The sequence below is a fragment of the Aotus nancymaae genome, unplaced genomic scaffold (assembly GCF_030222135.1).
Source record: "Aotus nancymaae isolate 86718 unplaced genomic scaffold, 86718_ANA_hifiasm-v0.15.2.pri h1tg000122l, whole genome shotgun sequence".
NCBI classification, from domain to species: domain Eukaryota; kingdom Metazoa; phylum Chordata; class Mammalia; order Primates; family Aotidae; genus Aotus; species Aotus nancymaae.
Window position 1 is genome coordinate 1,501,316 of NW_026988537.1, and position 17,846 is coordinate 1,519,161.

General features: G+C 37.6%; 1 protein-coding gene across 12 annotated transcripts in view; it reads left to right on the forward strand.

The window, feature by feature from the left end:
- Window positions 1-17,846, forward strand: part of CCDC18 (coiled-coil domain containing 18) — a 139,726-nt gene that overhangs the window by 6,737 nt on the left and 115,143 nt on the right. For all 12 annotated transcript variants that reach the window (XR_010340662.1, XR_010340663.1, XR_010340664.1 and 9 more), the window contains 3 exons: window positions 4,965-5,071; window positions 6,549-6,677; window positions 15,063-15,159. Coding sequence is in view for 9 of the 12 variants with exons in the window: in XM_064371145.1 (XP_064227215.1) it covers window positions 4,965-5,071; window positions 6,549-6,677; window positions 15,063-15,159 (333 nt within the window). In the remaining 3 variants the exon portion in view is untranslated. The remainder of the gene's footprint in view (window positions 1-4,964; window positions 5,072-6,548; window positions 6,678-15,062; window positions 15,160-17,846) is intronic.

Sequence of the window (17,846 nt, forward strand, 5' to 3'; positions counted from 1 at the left end):
AAATTATGGTATACCCATAAAATAGATTGTGACAAAGCCTTTTTTTAAAAAAAAAAAATGAGGTAAATATACTAGTACTAAGATGCAAAGTTGTTTGACTTATATGGCGCATTATGAGGTTTAAATGATATAATGTATGAAGTTACTTAAAACAGTGTCTATCTGTAGTCAGCACTCAGAAACTATTACCTAATATATTTAGTGGCAGAAAAAACATTACAGAGCAGTGCACACATGTATAATAATCTTAGTTTTCCTCTTTATAAGAAGTGTACATGTTTCTGTGTGTGTGTTTGTATGTAAATATATATACATGTGATATGTTAAGTTTAAAAACTATGCTTCATACTTGATAATTCCGAGAGATTGGAAGGTTGGAGTGAGGCTTTGATTATTTACGTTTATAAGCATTATATACATACATTATATGTAGTTTTAAATAGAGGAGTTATGGGAAGGTGTTATTTTTCTTTTCTGTTTTTTCAAACAAAACAAAATGCTGTTAGGGATTATTTCAGCACAGGGGAAAAAAAAGCGGCAATGAACATAAAACTTCTTCGATGTTGGAGATTATTTCTAGGGTAGATTTCCAGAGGCAGAATGACCAAATTTTAGGGTAATAATGTTTTTCAAGCATTTACATTTGGTTCCTCCTCCTTTTTTGGTCACTTTGAGGTAAAAATACTGTTTTTCTTGATTTCTTATGAGAGTTACCTTTTCAGTATATTTGTTTGCCATTTAGACTTTGTGATTCGTCTGTTCGTTTTTTCTGCTTATTTTAAAAATTTTTCTGCAACTATAGATAGTCTCTCTTTTTAAAGTCATGATTGCTTAACGATTTAAAGTAAGAAAAGAGACATAAAGATAATTTAATAACCACTGAACTAATAGCATTTTGAACCTTTCTTTTTAGGATATAAACACACCAGTGGTTATGCAAGGAAGTAAGATACTAGCATTGTACTTCCCAGCTCAGCATTTTCTAAGTTGTTTGAATATTTTTTAGGGAAGCCCCCTTTTTCAGTCCATGGATGAGCTTTTGATGTTACATATATGCCCACTATTGAGACTTTTGCAGAAATCAATCAATACATTCGTAACTTACCTCTGGCAATGGTTGTACTTACTCTTCGGGAACCTTGTGTTCTGCTCTTTCTGAACTTTTTGCCCTGTACTTGTGCTGTCCAGCTGCCATCCTGGGACTTCTATTTGGTGTTCTAGGTTGGATCTACTGCTTCCTGAATTCCATGTTTTGTTATTGTCTAGTTCATTCTTTTGTATTTGGAGCATATCTTCCAGTTACTTCCTTGCCTGTCTGAAAATGTCTTAAATTCTTCCTTACTCATGATTAAATTCCAGTTTAAAACTTATTTAATGTCAGAATTTTTAGAGCATTACTCCCTTCTGTCCTCCAGTGCTGCCTTGAAAAGTCTGTTGCCATGTGAATTACTTTCCTTAGCATGTAATCTCCTTTTTTCCCCCGATTTGTTTGTTTTCTACTTTATGGTAGTTTTAGGATCTTCCCAGTCCGGTATTTTAAAACTACACAACAATGTGTCTTTGAATAGGCCTTTATTACTCAATTGGGTATTTGAGAGCCCTTTCAGGCTGGCAACTTGTATCTTTTGGTTCTGGAAATTTTTCTGTTTCTTAATTTTTATATTTAATTTTTGTGGGTACATAGTAGGTGTATACATTTTTGGAGTAGATTAGATGTTTTGATACAATCATGCAGCATAATAATCACATCATGGAGAATGGAGTATTCGTCTTCTCAGGCATTTATCCTTTGTGTTATAAACAAACCAGTTATACTCTTTTAGTTATTTTAAAATGTACAATTATTATAAATATACAATGTTATTATTGACTATAATCACCCCTTTGTGCTATCAAATAGTAGTTCTTACTCATTCTTTCTATTTCTTGTACCCATTAATCATCCTCACCCCACCCCCATGCCGACAACTGCCCTTCCCAGCCTCTGGTAACCATCCTTCTACTCTCTGTGTCCCTGAGTTCAATTGTTTTGATTTTTAGATCCCACAAATAAGTGAGAACTTGTGATATTTGTCTTTTGATATTTGAAATAAGTGCCTGACTTATTTCAGTTAACATAATGATCTTCAGTTCCATCCATGTTGTTACAGATGACTGATTCTCATTCTTCTGACTAAATAGTACTCCATTGTGTATAATTACCACATTTTCTTTATCCATTCATCTGTGATGAAAACTTAGGTTGCTTCTAAATCTTGTCTGTTGAACAGTGCTGCAACAGACATGGAAGTGCAGATATCTTTTCAATATACTGATTTCCTTTCTTTTGAGTATATGCCCACCAGTGGGATTTTTGGATCATATGGTAACTGTATTTTCAGTTTCTTGAGGAACCTCCAAACTGTCCTCCATAATGGTTGTACTAATTTACATTCCCAACAACAGCGTATGAAGATTCCCTTTTCTCCACATTCTTGCAAGCGTTTATTACCTGTCTTTTGAATATAAGCCTTGGTTTTTTGTTTGTTTTTTTATTTTTATTTTTTTTTTGAGACGGAGTCTTGCTCTGTCGCCCAGGCTGGAGTGCAGTGGTGCAATCTTGGCTCACTGCAAACTCCGCCTCCCAAGTTCAAGTGATGCTCCTGCCCCGGCCTCCCAAGTAGCTGGGATTACAGGCATGTGTCACCACAACTGGCTAATTTTTTATATTTTTAGTAGAGACGAAGTTTCACCATGTTGGCCAGAATTGTCTCAATCTCCTGACCTCATGATCTGCCCACCTCAGCTTCCCAAAGTGCTGGAATTACAGGCATGAGCCACTGTGCCTGGCCTATTTTTTCATTTTTTGAGACAGGGTCTTGCTCTGTCACCCTGACTGGAATGCAATGGTGCTATCACAGCTCACTGCAACCTTGACCTCCTTGGCTCAAGTGATTCTCCCACCTTAACCTCCCAAGTAGCTGGGACTACAGGCACATGCCACCACTCCTGGCTAGATTTTGTATTGTCTTTTTGTAGAGATGGAATTTTGCCATGTTGCCCAGGCTGGTTTTGACCTCCTGGACTCAAGCAATCCACCCAACTTCGGCCTCCCAAAGTGCTGGGATTACATAATTGGGCTACTGCACCTGGCCCTGTGATTTTTATTTAGGAGTCAGTCTCAGCATTATTTTTTGCACTTCTGTTGAATCTTTTATTTAGGCTGTCTTTTTTCTCTTTCTAAAGTTTTTTCACTTTCTAAATTTTTGTTGTTGTTGTTCTGATGGTTTTGTATTTCATAACATACTAATGTAGTATTCTCTCTTAGCACTCTGAAGGTTTAATGAGTTTTTTCCCCATGTTTGCTTTCCTTTCATTTTTCTTCTGTTTGGGCCTCTGACTTTCACATTGGAAGCTTTTTTAAGATGTTAGTATTTAGCTATTCATATTTAAGAGAAAGGCATTTAAATTCAGATTGGGAGTTTGTTGTCCAGTGGACTTTATTTGTAGTGATGGTTAGAGAGATGGTTCTTTTGTAGGGAAACACCTGCCAACTCCCAACCAGTATTGGTCTGAGATGTTTTTCTTTTCCTTTTTTTTTTTTTGAACATAAACTGAAGATTTTATTGTCTTTATAATAAAACAAAAGATGACACTTAGAACTGGGTCACTTGGCCCTTTCTGCTCTTACCTCCTTCCACTTCAGAATGCTTGCATCTTTTAGTAGCCAGTATTCTCTTAGATCTGTGATGCATAATCTTCTTTGTAGTTTTAGCCTTTTTCTGGAAAATCAGCTTAGTCCACCCACCATAGCCACTCTGCTTCCTATCATGTCACTGCTTTCCCCGGGCATACAGAGGATCCTTTCCCTTCTTGTATATGTCATTTTGTGGGGTTGGTGCTTGCCAACCTTCTTACAGAAAGTCCAGCGGGTGTTAGGAATGTTCACCACGTTTGAGGGAGCGCCATCAGCATGGAAAGAGACTTTTGTGGGTTTGTTTGTTTGTTTGTTTTAGCTATTGAGTTTCTCCAGCAAAGAATCCTTTAATTTCTCACCTGTTGGATAACCCAAAATGAAATGGTGTAGTAAGGTGGGGCTGATGGTTTTATATTACCTTGTTACAGCTGTACTTCATTCCTGCTTATTATTCTTAGTGTCCCACAGTCTCAAGCTTCTTCTGTTCTGTTTCTTCTGATAATAAACTTTCTGCCTCTTTTCTAGTATGCCAACACCTTGCTATTGGTGTTCTGGGAGTGGGAAAAAAGATGACTGTTATTTGCAGAGACTTCGAACTGTATCCCTGGTTTCTCATCGGGTCCTCACTTCTGACCTCTACAGTACCTTGTGTTTTTATGTTCTAAACTTATTTTTCAGTGATAGTTATCTTATTGATACTCTCTTCCATACCATTTAGATTGTGGTTTCCCACCCTTTTATGGTAGTTGATTCTCCTACCCCGACGAAGTGATTCTCCTGCCCCTGGAGGAGATTCAGATTATAGATTGTAATCCTACAATCTATAATACAGATTGTAGGATTATTTATAAATTATTTATAAATACAGATTATTTTCTGTATTTAGATTTTTTTCTAGTAAGCATATATTCTGTAATTAGGTTTTTTAAAAAACTTCTATAAATATTTTATTATTTTTTATAATTTGATGTTTTATATTTAATTTTCTAATTTATATAAAATTAATCTTGCTAGATGCTTATCAGTAGAGATTCTGTTTTCTCCCCCAAATCACTTTTCAGTTATAAGTTGAAGGTAATGCCGGGAGTTTACATGCCAAGACTGACTTATAATGATGACATACCCATGCCCATGTAAATGTTGATCAAAGGAATAGATGGGAAGCTTTACATTTGACCAATGGTTTGGGGGTTCTATTGAACCTCCTCATCTGACAGGAAAAAAGCTAAGGACCAAGTAGGTTAATTTATTTTCTGAAAATACTATAAAAGTTGTTTTTATGTTTTAGATTTCTACGCTGGAGTTTGCTCAACAGCAGGCTGCCAGTGTCCCAATCTTAGAAGAACACATTATAAATTTGGAAGCAGAAGTTTCAGCTCAAGATAAAGTTTTGAGGTAAATATACTTTTTATAGCTTTCAAAGTTTTATTTTCTACTTTTACATTTTGTTATATCTTGTTAAATCTTGTTCTGCATGCCCAATAAATCTACAGTAACCTAATGGTATTTAGTTGTCTTAGAACTTGTTGAATCTATTTTTAGTCAGTCATAACTCCTCTTGGCTGTAGGTTGCATGCAGTATATAGAAGCTAAAAAAAGACTAGGGAGAGATGCCTATTTACATACTTTTATCAAATATGAATTAGTTCACTTCTTCACCTACATAGCAACATATATCCAGTGTTTCAATGGGAGTTCAAGAAATAAAATGTAAAGGAGTCAGACACTTTTTATTATTTTTACAGATAGGGTCTCACTCTGTCATCCAGGCTGGAGTGCGGTGGTGCAATATGACTCACCGCAGCCTCAGCCTTCTGGGCTCCAGTGATCCTTCTGCCTCAGCCTCCCAAGCAGCTGGGACTATAGGCATGCACCAGTGTGTCCAACTAAGTTTTTAATTTTTTATTTTGTAGACACAAGGTCTCACTATGTTGGTCAGGCTGGTCTCAAACTCCTGGCCTCAAGTAGTCCTCCTGCCTCAGCCTCCCAAAGTGTTGGGATTACAGGCATGAGCCACCACCCCTTGCCATCAGGCACTTTATAATTTATTCTCTTTTGCTTTGAATACAATGGGAAATACATGCATATTAAATAACATATTACTCTGAGTGATTCTGAAAGTATAGTTAAGGGACCAGCAGTAGTTGCATCACCTGGGAACCTGTTAGAAATGCAAATTTTCAGGTCTTTTCTCAGGCTTACTTAACCAAATTGGGAGGTGTGTCACAAGTTCTGCAAATGATTCTGATGCACACTAAAGTTGTCTTTTATGTCCGTCAGACTTTTGTAATTTTCTTTGTAATACACGTTATTTTAAATTTATTCCTAGGTATTTTATATTTTTGGTAATTGTGAATTGTTCCTACTTCGTTCATTGCTAGTATATGGGACTTTTATATAATAGAAAAATTATTTTGTAATTGTTAGCTATAAAGGAAATTTTGTTTCTGAGTCAAAGGAAAGTGGGAAAAAGAAAGACAAAAAAATTTGTCTTTCCAGCATTTGTATTTCCTATTACCTTTTCATATTTGTTTTTTGAAGTGGGTAGAACTGACAGAAAAGTTGTTGGATGTGGGGGTGATAACAGTTATCTTTATTTAGTTTCTGAACAATACAGGAATGCTTCTGGTGTCTGACTATAAAACATGATATGAGCTATTACTTCAGATATATTTATCATCTGATGGAAGTACTCTTTTATTCTTTTAAAAAAACCTCTTTATTAACAAGTGATGAATATGCCTTTTTCTCTATCTTTTTTTGTATATTGTTTTTCTTAACTCATTGATTTAAAGAAATATAATTCCTAATATTATTCTTACATACCTGGTACTGTTTAGTAGTCTTAAACAAAGTATCCTTTATTTTATAGAGAGGCAGAAAATAAACTGGAACAGAGCCAGAAAATGGTAATTGAAAAGGAACGGAGTTTGCAGGAGTCCAAAGAGGAATGTATAAAATTAAAGGTGGACTTACTTGAACAAAGCAAACAAGGAAAAAGGTATGTGTTTTAAAGCAAATACATTTTTCTGAAAGGGAATAAAAGGATATATTACCTATTTAAAATTCTAGTTAATTTTTGAAGTAAAAAAATTTTAGAGATTTGGCAGTAGAATAACTTAATGTTTTTTTTTTAATTTTTTAAAATTTTCCATTAAAATATTTATATGTGGAATTTATGTTATTAGCATTCTGGATTGGGCTTAATTTCTACAAGTCTGATAATGATTATCAGTGTAATGATACTGCTTTCTGAAATTAGGTTCTATGACCTATTTGAAACCAGTACACTGGGGCCAGGCGCAGTGGCTCACGCTGTAATCCTTGCACTTTGGGAGGCCAAGGCGGGTGGATCATGAGGTCAGGAGTTCAAAACCAGCCTGGCCAAGATGGTGAAACCCCATCTCTACTAAAAATACAAAAAATTAGCCAGGCATGGTGGCAGGCTACTGTAATCCCAGCTACTCTGGAGCCTGAGGCAGAGAATTGCTTGAACTTGGGAGGTGGAGGTTGCAGTTAACTGAGATTGTGCCACTGCATTCTAGCCTGGGCAACAGAGTGAGACTCCATCTCAAAAATAATAATAATAAGAAGAAGAAACCAGTACACTGAGTTTAAAATACTAACATTAATATTACCTCTAATAAAACTAAATAAAATGTTGAATGAACTCTTTAAAAGAATTTTGCCTCATAGATTTGATAGAGAAAGAAACTCAATGCATGAGAATGTGTGGTTGAATTTTCCTTTAGAAATATATAAGTCGTACAAAAATACCTATTTTGTATAAATTACATCTTGATATAAAGTCTTTTAGGTAGCTCTGTCCAAGGAACCATTAACTCTGAATGCCAGTTCACTTTTAAACTAATAAGGATTTAAATTTTTTGAGTTTAAACTAATAAGATTTTATAACAAAATAGGATTATAGCAGTTTTTATACAGTATAAGCCATAATCTGTACTAAGCAATATTTGCAATATTGCCTCCCAAAGTGCTGGGATTATAGGCATGAGCCACTGTGCCTGGCCAAGTATTGACTTTGGCTTCACAAAGTGAGTGAGTGGGGACAGACACATTCTGGGCAGCATGCGCAAAGGCACAGAAGTATAAAAGAGCATCATTGCTGAAGAACTCTAAGTAATTTTATGTTTTTATAAGTAAATAGGTGTAGTGGGAGATGAGATAAGAAAGACAGGCTGGATCCAGACTGTAAACGACTTTTTGTGTTATACCAAAGGATTTGTATTTTAACCTGGAGAGCATAAATAGCCAATTGGGATTTTTAGGTAGTGGTATGACATGAAGATTCTTGGAGCTTTCTGAAGAACTAAAATGAATATTGCCTTTCTGCTATGGTCTGAATGTATCCCTCAAATTTTTTTATTGGAAACTTATTCCCAATGCAACACTGTTGGGATGTGGGGCATTTAGAAGATACTTAGGTCACAAGGACTCGGCTTTCATGAATGGATTAATGCCATTATAAGAGGGCTTGACAGAGGGAGTTTGTCCCTTTTTGCCTTTCTGTCATGTGAGAATATAGTGTTCCTCCTCCTTGGAGGATGTAGCATTCAAGGCACCATTTTGGAAGCAGACAGATTAGGCCCTGCCAACCTGTCAGTGCCTTGATTTTGGACTTCCCAGCCTCCAGAACTGTGAGGCACATTTCTGTTTTTTATAAACTACCCAGACTATGGTATTTGTTCTAGCAGCACAAATGGACTAAAACACATTCTGAATTTGAAAGATCAAAACCTTTGCAAGGACAGTTTTTTTTTGGTAGAGAAGGTTAATCATAATAGATTAAAAAGCCAGTGTAAAGGGAGAGATTGTTTAGCTTTATGCTGTTTGTAAGAGATTACCTGAAACATAAGGACCCAGAAAAATTGAAAGCAGGCTGGGTGTGGTGGCTAACACCTGTAATCCTAGCACTTTGTGGGGGCCAAGATGGGCAGATCACTTGAACTCATGAGTTCAGGACCAGCCTGGGCAACATGGCAAAACCTCATCTCTACAAAAAATACAAAAATTAGCCAGGTGTGGTGGTGCATGCCTGTAGTCCCAGCTACTTGGAGGTTACGGTAGAAGGGATTGCTTGAGCCCAGGAGGCAGAGATTGCTATGAGCCAAGATTGTGCCACTGCACTCTAGCCTGAGTGACAGAGTGAGACCCTGTCTCAAAAAAGAAAAAAGGATGGAAAGAAATGTTTCAGACAAATATTCACCAACGTAAAGTTGATATTACTAGATTAGGATCACGCAGAATAGACTTCCGTGCAACAAGCATTACTGACGTTAAAATGACTCATATTATGTTTAAGTAATACTTAGCAAGAAAATATAAAGACTCTAAACCAGCAGGATTTAAAGACACTAAACTTATATGTATCTAATAATTTAGTCCCAAAATATCTAAGAAAAATAACACAATTTCAAGGAGAAATGAGCAAATCTGTGATCATATGGGGAAAATTCTTTATATATTTATCAGGAATTGTTAAATGACAAAAAATTAAGACTTAAAGTGTTGAATAAGACAATTAATAATCTTGATCTAATGGATGTATATATGGCATCCTGTAGTCAACAGTTTGGGATTGACATTCTTTCAAGCAGATGTAATCTGTTACCTCACTATGCCAGAAAGCATGAATTTGAACAAATTCCTAAAGATTGGTGTCATGTATATTCTCCAATCAGTTCAGTTAAGTTAGAATATAACTTCTTGAAATCCTGTATGTTTGGAAATGTAAAACCAGACTTATTGGTGTTCATTGACCATTGAATAAATTAGAAAACCTTTAGAACTGAGTGATGTTAAAAAAAAGTTGCACATCACTGCTTGCAGGGTGTACCTAAAGACAATCTTAGAGGAAAAAATTTAATGTTATATACATATATTATATCATATTTGAAAGTTAATGAACTAAAATAGCCAATTGTGTGGTCAGGAAAAGGACATCAGAAGAAAGAATGAACATCAAAAGAAAATAGAAGGAAATAATAAAGATAAGGATGAAATGGATGAATAGAAAACAAAGAAACAATAAAAAGGATTACCAAAACCTAAATGTGGTTATTTTCACAATGATCAATAAAGTGGGCATCAGACAAGATTAATCAAGGAGAAAAGGCACAAGTGTTGGGATTGACAAGGGACTCTCAAATTACAGATTTAGCTATAAATTGGTAAGAAATAAGAAATAAGACCAATAATCAAATCATTTTAAAGGTGATACATTTGAAAACTTAGACTAAAAAATTTCTCAGCAAAATATAATTTAGCAAAACTAACTTTAAAATAAATGGGGAGGCCAGGTGCGGTGGCTCACTTCTGTAACCTCAGCACTTTGGGAGGCCAAGGTGGGTGGATCACAAGGTCAGGAGTTCAATACAAGCCTGACCAAGATGATAAAACCCTATCTCTACTAAAAATAAAAAAATTAGCTGAGAATGGTGGTGGGTGCCTGTAATCCCAGCTACTCAGGAGGCTGAGGCAGGAGAATCACTTGAACCCGGGTGGCAGAGATTGCAGTGAGCCAAGATTGTGCCAGTGCACTCCAGCCTGGGCAACAGAGTGAGACTCTGTAAATCAATGAATGAATGAATGAAACCGGGCGCGGTGGCTCACGCCTGTAATCCTAGCACTTTGGGAGGCTGAGGCGGGTGGATCACCTGAGGTCAGGAGTTCAAGACCAGCCTGACCAATATGGCAAAACCCCGTGTTTAAAAAAAAAAAAGAATGGATGAATGAATGAAAGAATGGAAAGCCTGTGTGTGTGTGTGTGTGTGTGTGTGTATGTATGTGTATGTGTGTGTGTGTGTAGCCATTAGGGATATCAAATTAGTAAAAATTAAAAATCTGCCCACAAATAGCTAGTCAAAACAATGATGACAAAAAGAAACATCAGGCCCTCTATGGCCCATAATGACTAAAATGGAAAAGACTCACAAAAACAAGTGTTGGCAAGGATGTGGAATTGAAACTCTCCAGCATTTCTAATGGAAGTGTAAATTGGTAGAACCGCTTTGGAAAACTGTTTGTCAGTAGCTGCTAAAGGTAAACATTAGCCTGCCTTATGATCCAGCATTCATTTCAATAAAGCTTAGTCCCTAAATTAAAAGATATGTACAAGAATGTTAAAGTAACTTTATTTGTAATTGCTAAATGTTCATCAACAGTGTAATCAATAAATAAATTGTGTTATGTTCACATAATTAATTATATACATCAGTGAAAAAGAGTAACTACAACTATGTAACAACATGGGTTAATATCACACATATAATGCTTAGCAGAAGAAGCTAGACACAAAAGAATACTGTATAATTCCATAGGAAATGAAGGATAGGCAAAATTAACATATGTTGTTAAGAGTCCAAACAGTGCTTACCTTTTTGGGTAAGAATATTAGAATATTCACTGGGAAGGTACACAGGGTAGCTAGAAGTGTCTTCTGTTTGATTGGGGCATTAGTTAAGTATACAGATTATTAAAAAATTCACTCATTTAGGATTTCTGTACTTGACTCAATAAAAAATTAAAATCAAATAAGAAAAACTATAAGAAAAAACCTACAGAAGATATGTATTGTCTTAATTTTTTTTTTTTAAAGAGATATGGTATTGCTGTTACCCAGACTGGAGTGCAATGCTGTGTGCTCACTGTAGCTCCCAACTCCTGGACTCAAGTGATCCTCCTACCTCAGCCTCCCAGATAGTTAGGACTGTAGGCTTTGCCCCACCACCCGTGGCTAATTTTTTTCCTTTTTTTCTTTTCTTTTTTTTTTTTTTTTTTTTAAGACAGAGCTTCGCTCTTGTTACCCAGTCTGGAGTGCAGTGGCGCGATCTCGGCTCACTGCAACCTCTGCCTCCTGGGTTCAGGCAATTCTCCTGCCTCAGCCTCCTGAGTAGCTGGGATTGCAGGCACGCACCACCATGCCCAGCTAATTTTTTGTATTTTTAGTAGAGACGGGGTTTCACCAGGTTGACCAGGATGGTCTTGATCTCTTGACCTTGTGATCCACCCGCCTCGGCCTCCCAAAGTGCTGGGATTACAGGCGTGAGCCACCGTGCCCGGCTAATTTTTTTCTAAGCATAGTCTCATTGTGTTGCCCAGGCTGATCTTGAACTCCTAGGCTCAAGTGGTCTTCCTACCTTGGCCTCCTAAAGTGCAAGTATTATAGGCATGAGCCACTATGCCTGGCTTTAATGGATATTTTAAATTGTATTCAGGGTCTGTTTTAATCAGGTATGGTAAGATACAGACACATGACTGACATGAAGGAAGAAATTTTTATACTTACAGATTGCTAGAAGCAGGAGGCACAATATGCTGTTTTGGGATCCTTGGGGTGTTGCTTCACCAGCCAGAAATCTCTGTGGCCAGTGGCAACTTTACCCGAGTTTTGAGCTCATTCCACCTACTCAGCCTGACAGGCTGCACTCAGCTCATGCTACCACTCTGGGTCCCACACCTGCCAAGGGTAAGCTAGGTGCAGAATGGCATGGGGTATATGAACGACTGTAGGGTCTGGTCACTGCTCATAGCCAGGCACACCATCTGTGGCAGTGTGGGCAGCTCCAGGCACCAGCACAAGCTCCAGTTCCCTGTGAGGTTGTGGCTAGACCAGGCGTACCATAAGCAGCTTCCATGGCTAACACTAGGAAATGTGTTGGTGCGCAGAAGCTTGGAGACACCAAGACCCACAGAGCCCTAAAGAGGGTGTCACAACCCTGGCTCGGGAAGCTCATAGGTCTGGGCTTGCTGAAGGGCTGCAGCTCTTCTCTCCTTCTCTTGTCTCTCCTTGTTGCCTGCAACATGAGGAGCAAGGGGTGTTTCAGCCATTTTTGTTACTGCATTTTTAGCCCCACCATTTGGTGGGTCCTGAATTCTTACCCTGCATCCAGGAAGAATGAGGTACACAAACAAAGGGAGGACGAGCAAGACAAAGAGAAGCTCTATTGAGCGACAGAACAGCTCAGAGGTGACCCACAGTGGATAGTTCCTCTGAATGGCCAGCCCCACCTCATTCTCATTCAGGTACATGTGGACATAGTCAATGTGGTGGTACCTGATGTTGATCGCCACCTTCACAGCTTCAGTTACCTGGCTTGAGGGAGACTTGCAGGTGCCCAGCCTCAGGATGGGCATCTTGGCACTGTTGTTGAGCTTGAGGTAGGTGACCATTGCTATTGCACTTTATAGATTCCTGCCTGGAACTGTCTTTTTTTTTTTTTTTTTTGAGACAGAGTTTCGCTCTTGTTGCCCAGGCTGGAGTGCAATGGCGCGATCTCGGCTCACTGTAACCTCCGCCTCCTGGGTTCAGGCAATTCTCCTGCCTCAGCCTCCCGAGTAGCTGGGACTACAGGCATGCGCCACCATGCCCAGCTAATTTTTGCATTTTTAGTAGAGACGGGGTTTCACCTTGTTGACCAGGATGGTCTTGATCTCTTGACCTCGTGATCCACCAGCCTCAGCCTCCCAAAGTGGAACTGTCTTATTTTACTTTTTTAGAGACAGGGTCTTACTCTGTCACCCACACTAGAATGCAGTGTTGTAATCATGGCTCACTGCAGCTCAAACCCCTGGGCTCAAGGGATCCTCCTGCTTCAGCCTCTAGAGTAGTGGGACTGCAGGTGTGCACCACCACGCCCAGTTAACTTTTTGTAGAGATGATCTCACTATGCTTCCCAGGCTGCTCTCTAACTTCTGGCTTCAAGCAGTCCTCCTAACTTGGCCTTCTGAAGTGTTTGGAATACAGGTAGGAACCACCGCACTCAGCACATAACAATTTTAGAGATGTTAAAAATGTGAAAACATGTTATGCCTACAGGTGGCTATTGAAAACAAAAACAAAAACAGGCTGGGCGCAGTGGCTTACTCCAGTAATTCAAGCACTTGGGGAGGCCAAAGTGGAAGTATTACTTGAGGCCAGGAATTCAAGACCAACCTGGGCAAAATAGCAAGACCCCCATTTCTACACACAACAAAAAGTGAAAACAATGTGCCTCTCAGAATAGATGAACTATGATATATACCATTTGTGGGTGTAGTTAACATATGAATGTACAAAAAAAACACCAAAATCAGGTTAGGGTTACCTCTGTGGAAGAAGTCAGGGGAATAGGATTTGAAACAGACACATATGGACCTCAACTTTATTTGCAACATTTTGTTTGTCTTCTGTAGGCTTTTCAGACAAAGAGTGAAGATTCATTAAAATAGGATTGGAAATACATGGTAATATTTATCCACACTTTTTTGCATGTCTGAAATATGTCATGACTTTTTAAAAAGTTGGACGTGAGGAAGAGTAGATAAGTGTAATGTAGATAAGTCTGGCTTGAAAAGAAGGATGATAGAGGAAAGCACAGTGTGTGGGAAGGTTTTTGTTTGTTTAAGTGGGAAATACAGGTATCCTTTGCTTTGAACTGCAACGGTGCACATTCAGAAATGGATTATATTCTTACAGATTTCCAGAGAAATCCTTTGTTGTCCTTGCCTTCCTTTATCTGAAACTCTGGAGTCAAATAGACATACTTAACCACATAGATTCAGGAAGTCAGGAGTACTTTTACTTGAACTTGTTCATACTTGGAGCAAAATAACCAATAGAGAGAATGAAAATACAGAAGCTAGAGTGCGTTTCTGAAGGGCTAAGAGTTAAGATCCAGACTATAAATAATTTACCTAAGAGGAGGGTCATTCACCTCACTTACATTAGAAAGAATTTGATGGGAATAGGTTTAAATATTAAAATATTTTTAGGTGTGAGTGTGATATTGACCAAGTATTCTCAATGTATTGTGCCCAGATTTTCATTTCATCGTGAAAAGCGTGAGGAACTAAGAGATGAGGGAACAAGGCTGGGCTTAAACAATGCTTGGTGGTGGTTGTGTTTTTTTATTATCTAGATTTTTATATCTGGTATCAGTAGAAGTTACCATTTTTTGAAATACCTGTTTGAAATTTATTGGACCTTTGCAAAGGACACAGAATTTACCCAGTGTATTTAATATTCTAGATAATAGACTTATTCTGTAATACCTAACCTTTGAAAATTTATCATCCAGCCTTGGCTATTTCCCTAATCTGTCTTTTCCAGATAGGGAAAAAGAATTGCCAACACATAAGAATTTATATATATTTCAACATTTATGTTTATAATTGTTTTGTGTTATATTTTATTTTTCATATTGATAGAGTGAGAAAATTTTAGTAGTATGATCTACATTCTTCATTTTATACTCTAATATCCTTTTTAGTACAGAGAAATTTGTTTTTCTCTAATTATTCCATATAATTAAAGATTACTTTGGAACTTAACTATTTAAATGCACAGCATTCTTCACTTTATTTATTATCTCTTTTTATATTTTAGAGCTGAACGACAAAGGAATGAAGCAGTATATAATGCTGAAGAGCTGAGTAGAGCTTTCCAACAATATAAAGAAAAAGTGGCTGAAAAACTGGAAAAGGTAAGAGACACTTGTGCAAATTTAGTGTTTTGTATTACTGTCTATATTCCAACAATAAAGGTAGGACTAATTAGCATATGTTTATGGTTGAGACAGAGTAACTTTTATGATCTTATAAAATCATTTAAATAAAGAATTTATAAATGTTAAGGATGATGTTCAGTAATCCTTTTATTATCAGCAGAAACTTTTTTATCTAAAGAGGGAAAAGAGTAGAGAGCGGAGAAGGAACAAAATATAGAGAAGGATGGAGTGTGTGAGCAGAGATCGGAGCTAGAGAAGTAGAAGAACAAAATATAGAGAAGGACGGAATGTGTGAGCAAAGACCGGAGCTAGAGAAGTAGAAGAAAGAAATTCATTTTTACCACTTCAGGGAAAATGAAGACAGATTAGGTAGCCTTCAATGGTCTTCCTCGATCTGCTACTCTGAGAGGGCCTTGCTTCTACCTCTGAGAGGGAAAGTTTCTTGAACTGATTCTATATAGAAATATAGTGAGTTTATTACATTCATTTATTATATTCATTTAGTATCTTTAAGTAATATCACATGGTAATGAAATATGTATGGAGGAACACCACAGTTGCATATTCAGGTATTGAACTCAACAGAGAGGTCTGGTAAAGAGATGCTAATATGGGAGATTTCCATCTTGAGATAACAATTAAAGCAGAGGAAGTTTATGATTCTGTTCAAAGAAAAGTATAAAGGCAGAGGAAAGAATGTTTAGGTAGAAGGGTAGAATAAGAAGATGGGTGTTCATTTATTAAACAATTATGAAATTCCTTTTACATGCCAGGTACTATGCCAGTATCTGGGAGATTCAGTGATACGTAACACATGATACCTACCCTAAAGAGCTCACTGTCTAGTAAGATTGACAAGTATATAAACAAATAATTTCAGTATTTTGGAATAAGAAGTATAATATTATAGAAATAAGAGGTAGGTATGGTAGGTCAGGATGAAAGTGGGGCCAGTTAATAAACTCTGGTGGGCCCAAAGAAAGCTTCACAGAGTAGGCAGTGCTTGAGCTGCTAGGGTATATCCAAGATTGTGGTATATCACCGAATAGTGTTAAGCAGGGAAAATGATCAACATTTATGTTGTAGGAAACTCACTCTGATGTTATGTGCAGATGCATTTGAGAGGTGAGAGACAAGGCAAGAGATATTGAAGATCAACATTTATGTTGTAGGAAACTCACTCTGATGTTATGTGCAGATGCATTTGAGAGGTGAGAGACAAGGCAAGAGATATTGAAGATGAAGGAGCTGAGTAGATAGATATGAGAGATGTTAAAGTTGGAGAATCTGGGATCTAGTGACCACTCGAATGCATTAGAAGTGGGCAGTATGAGAAAGAGAAAAATTCAGGCTGTTTTTAGGTTGCTGGTTTGAGTGACTACTGGATGATTGCATTATGAATCAAAATTGACAATTTAGGAAAAAAACTTAATGAGTACTGTTTTGGAAATGTCGTAGAATATCCAGGTGTAGGTTTCTGGTAGGCTTTTGTATCTATAGGTCTGGATTTAGACATTGAAATTCATACTAGGGCTGTGGATTTTAAGAATTGACAGTACTGATTAAGGTGTACAAACACTGTACATTGACAGAGTTTATATAGAGTGAGAACAAGATGAAAGATACCCTGGGAGATAAAGAACAGGTGGATTAGCTTTTGAAAGATATAGAAAAGTGATTTAAAAAATATTAGAGAATCAGGAAAGTATAGTAAGAAAAGCCAAGGCAATAGAACATTTTATATTTTATTTTATTTATTTATTTTGAGATGGGGTTTTGCTCTTGTTGCCCAGGCTAGAGTGCAATGGCACTATCTTGGCTCACCGCAACCTCTGCCTCCTGAGTTCAAGTGATTCTCCTGCCTCAGCCTCCCGAGTAGCTGGGATTACAGGCATGCACCACTACACCCAACTAATTTTGTATTTTTAGTAGAGTCGGGGTTTCTCTGTGTTGGTCAGGCTGGTCCCAAACTCCTGACCTCAGATGATCCACCTACCTCAGCCTCCCTAAGTGCTGAGATTACAGGAGTGAGCCACTGTGCCTGGCTGAACATTTTAAAAAGAAGGTGGTGATCTTCAGTGCCAGATATTGCAAATCGGTCAAGAAGAATGAGGACTGAACAAGGTATGGTGGCTCATGCCTGTTAATCCAACTACTCAGGAGGTGAGGTAGAAGGATTGCTTGAACTCAGGAGTTAGAGGCTGCATTAGGCCATGATAATGCCACTGTACTCAGGCCTAAGTGAAAGAGCAAGACCCTGTCTGTAAAAAATTAGAAAAAAATTTTAGAAAGATGAGGAACGAGACAGGGCTATTGTTTTTTATAATCAAGGAGTCACTGGATACTTTGTAGGGAGCAACTTATTAGAAGGCACAATCTCTGAGATAGGAGAAATGGAAAGGGAGGCAGTAGAGGTAGCTAACAGACAATTCTTTACATATAGTAGGTGAAGAGGAAATAAGTGTGTGTGGCAGGTTTGGGGAGGCAGCAAATGGAAAGGTAGAAAGAAGCTAAGGTAAGGTGAAGAAGCTGTGGTAAAGTACCTAAGGGTACCCTCAACATATTAGTAGGGGGAGATGGAAGGTGCTAGAATTATAGGGAATAAAAGATGGCACAAGAGTCTGAACTATATTCAAGAAGATTGGAAGTGAGATTTTTTTTTT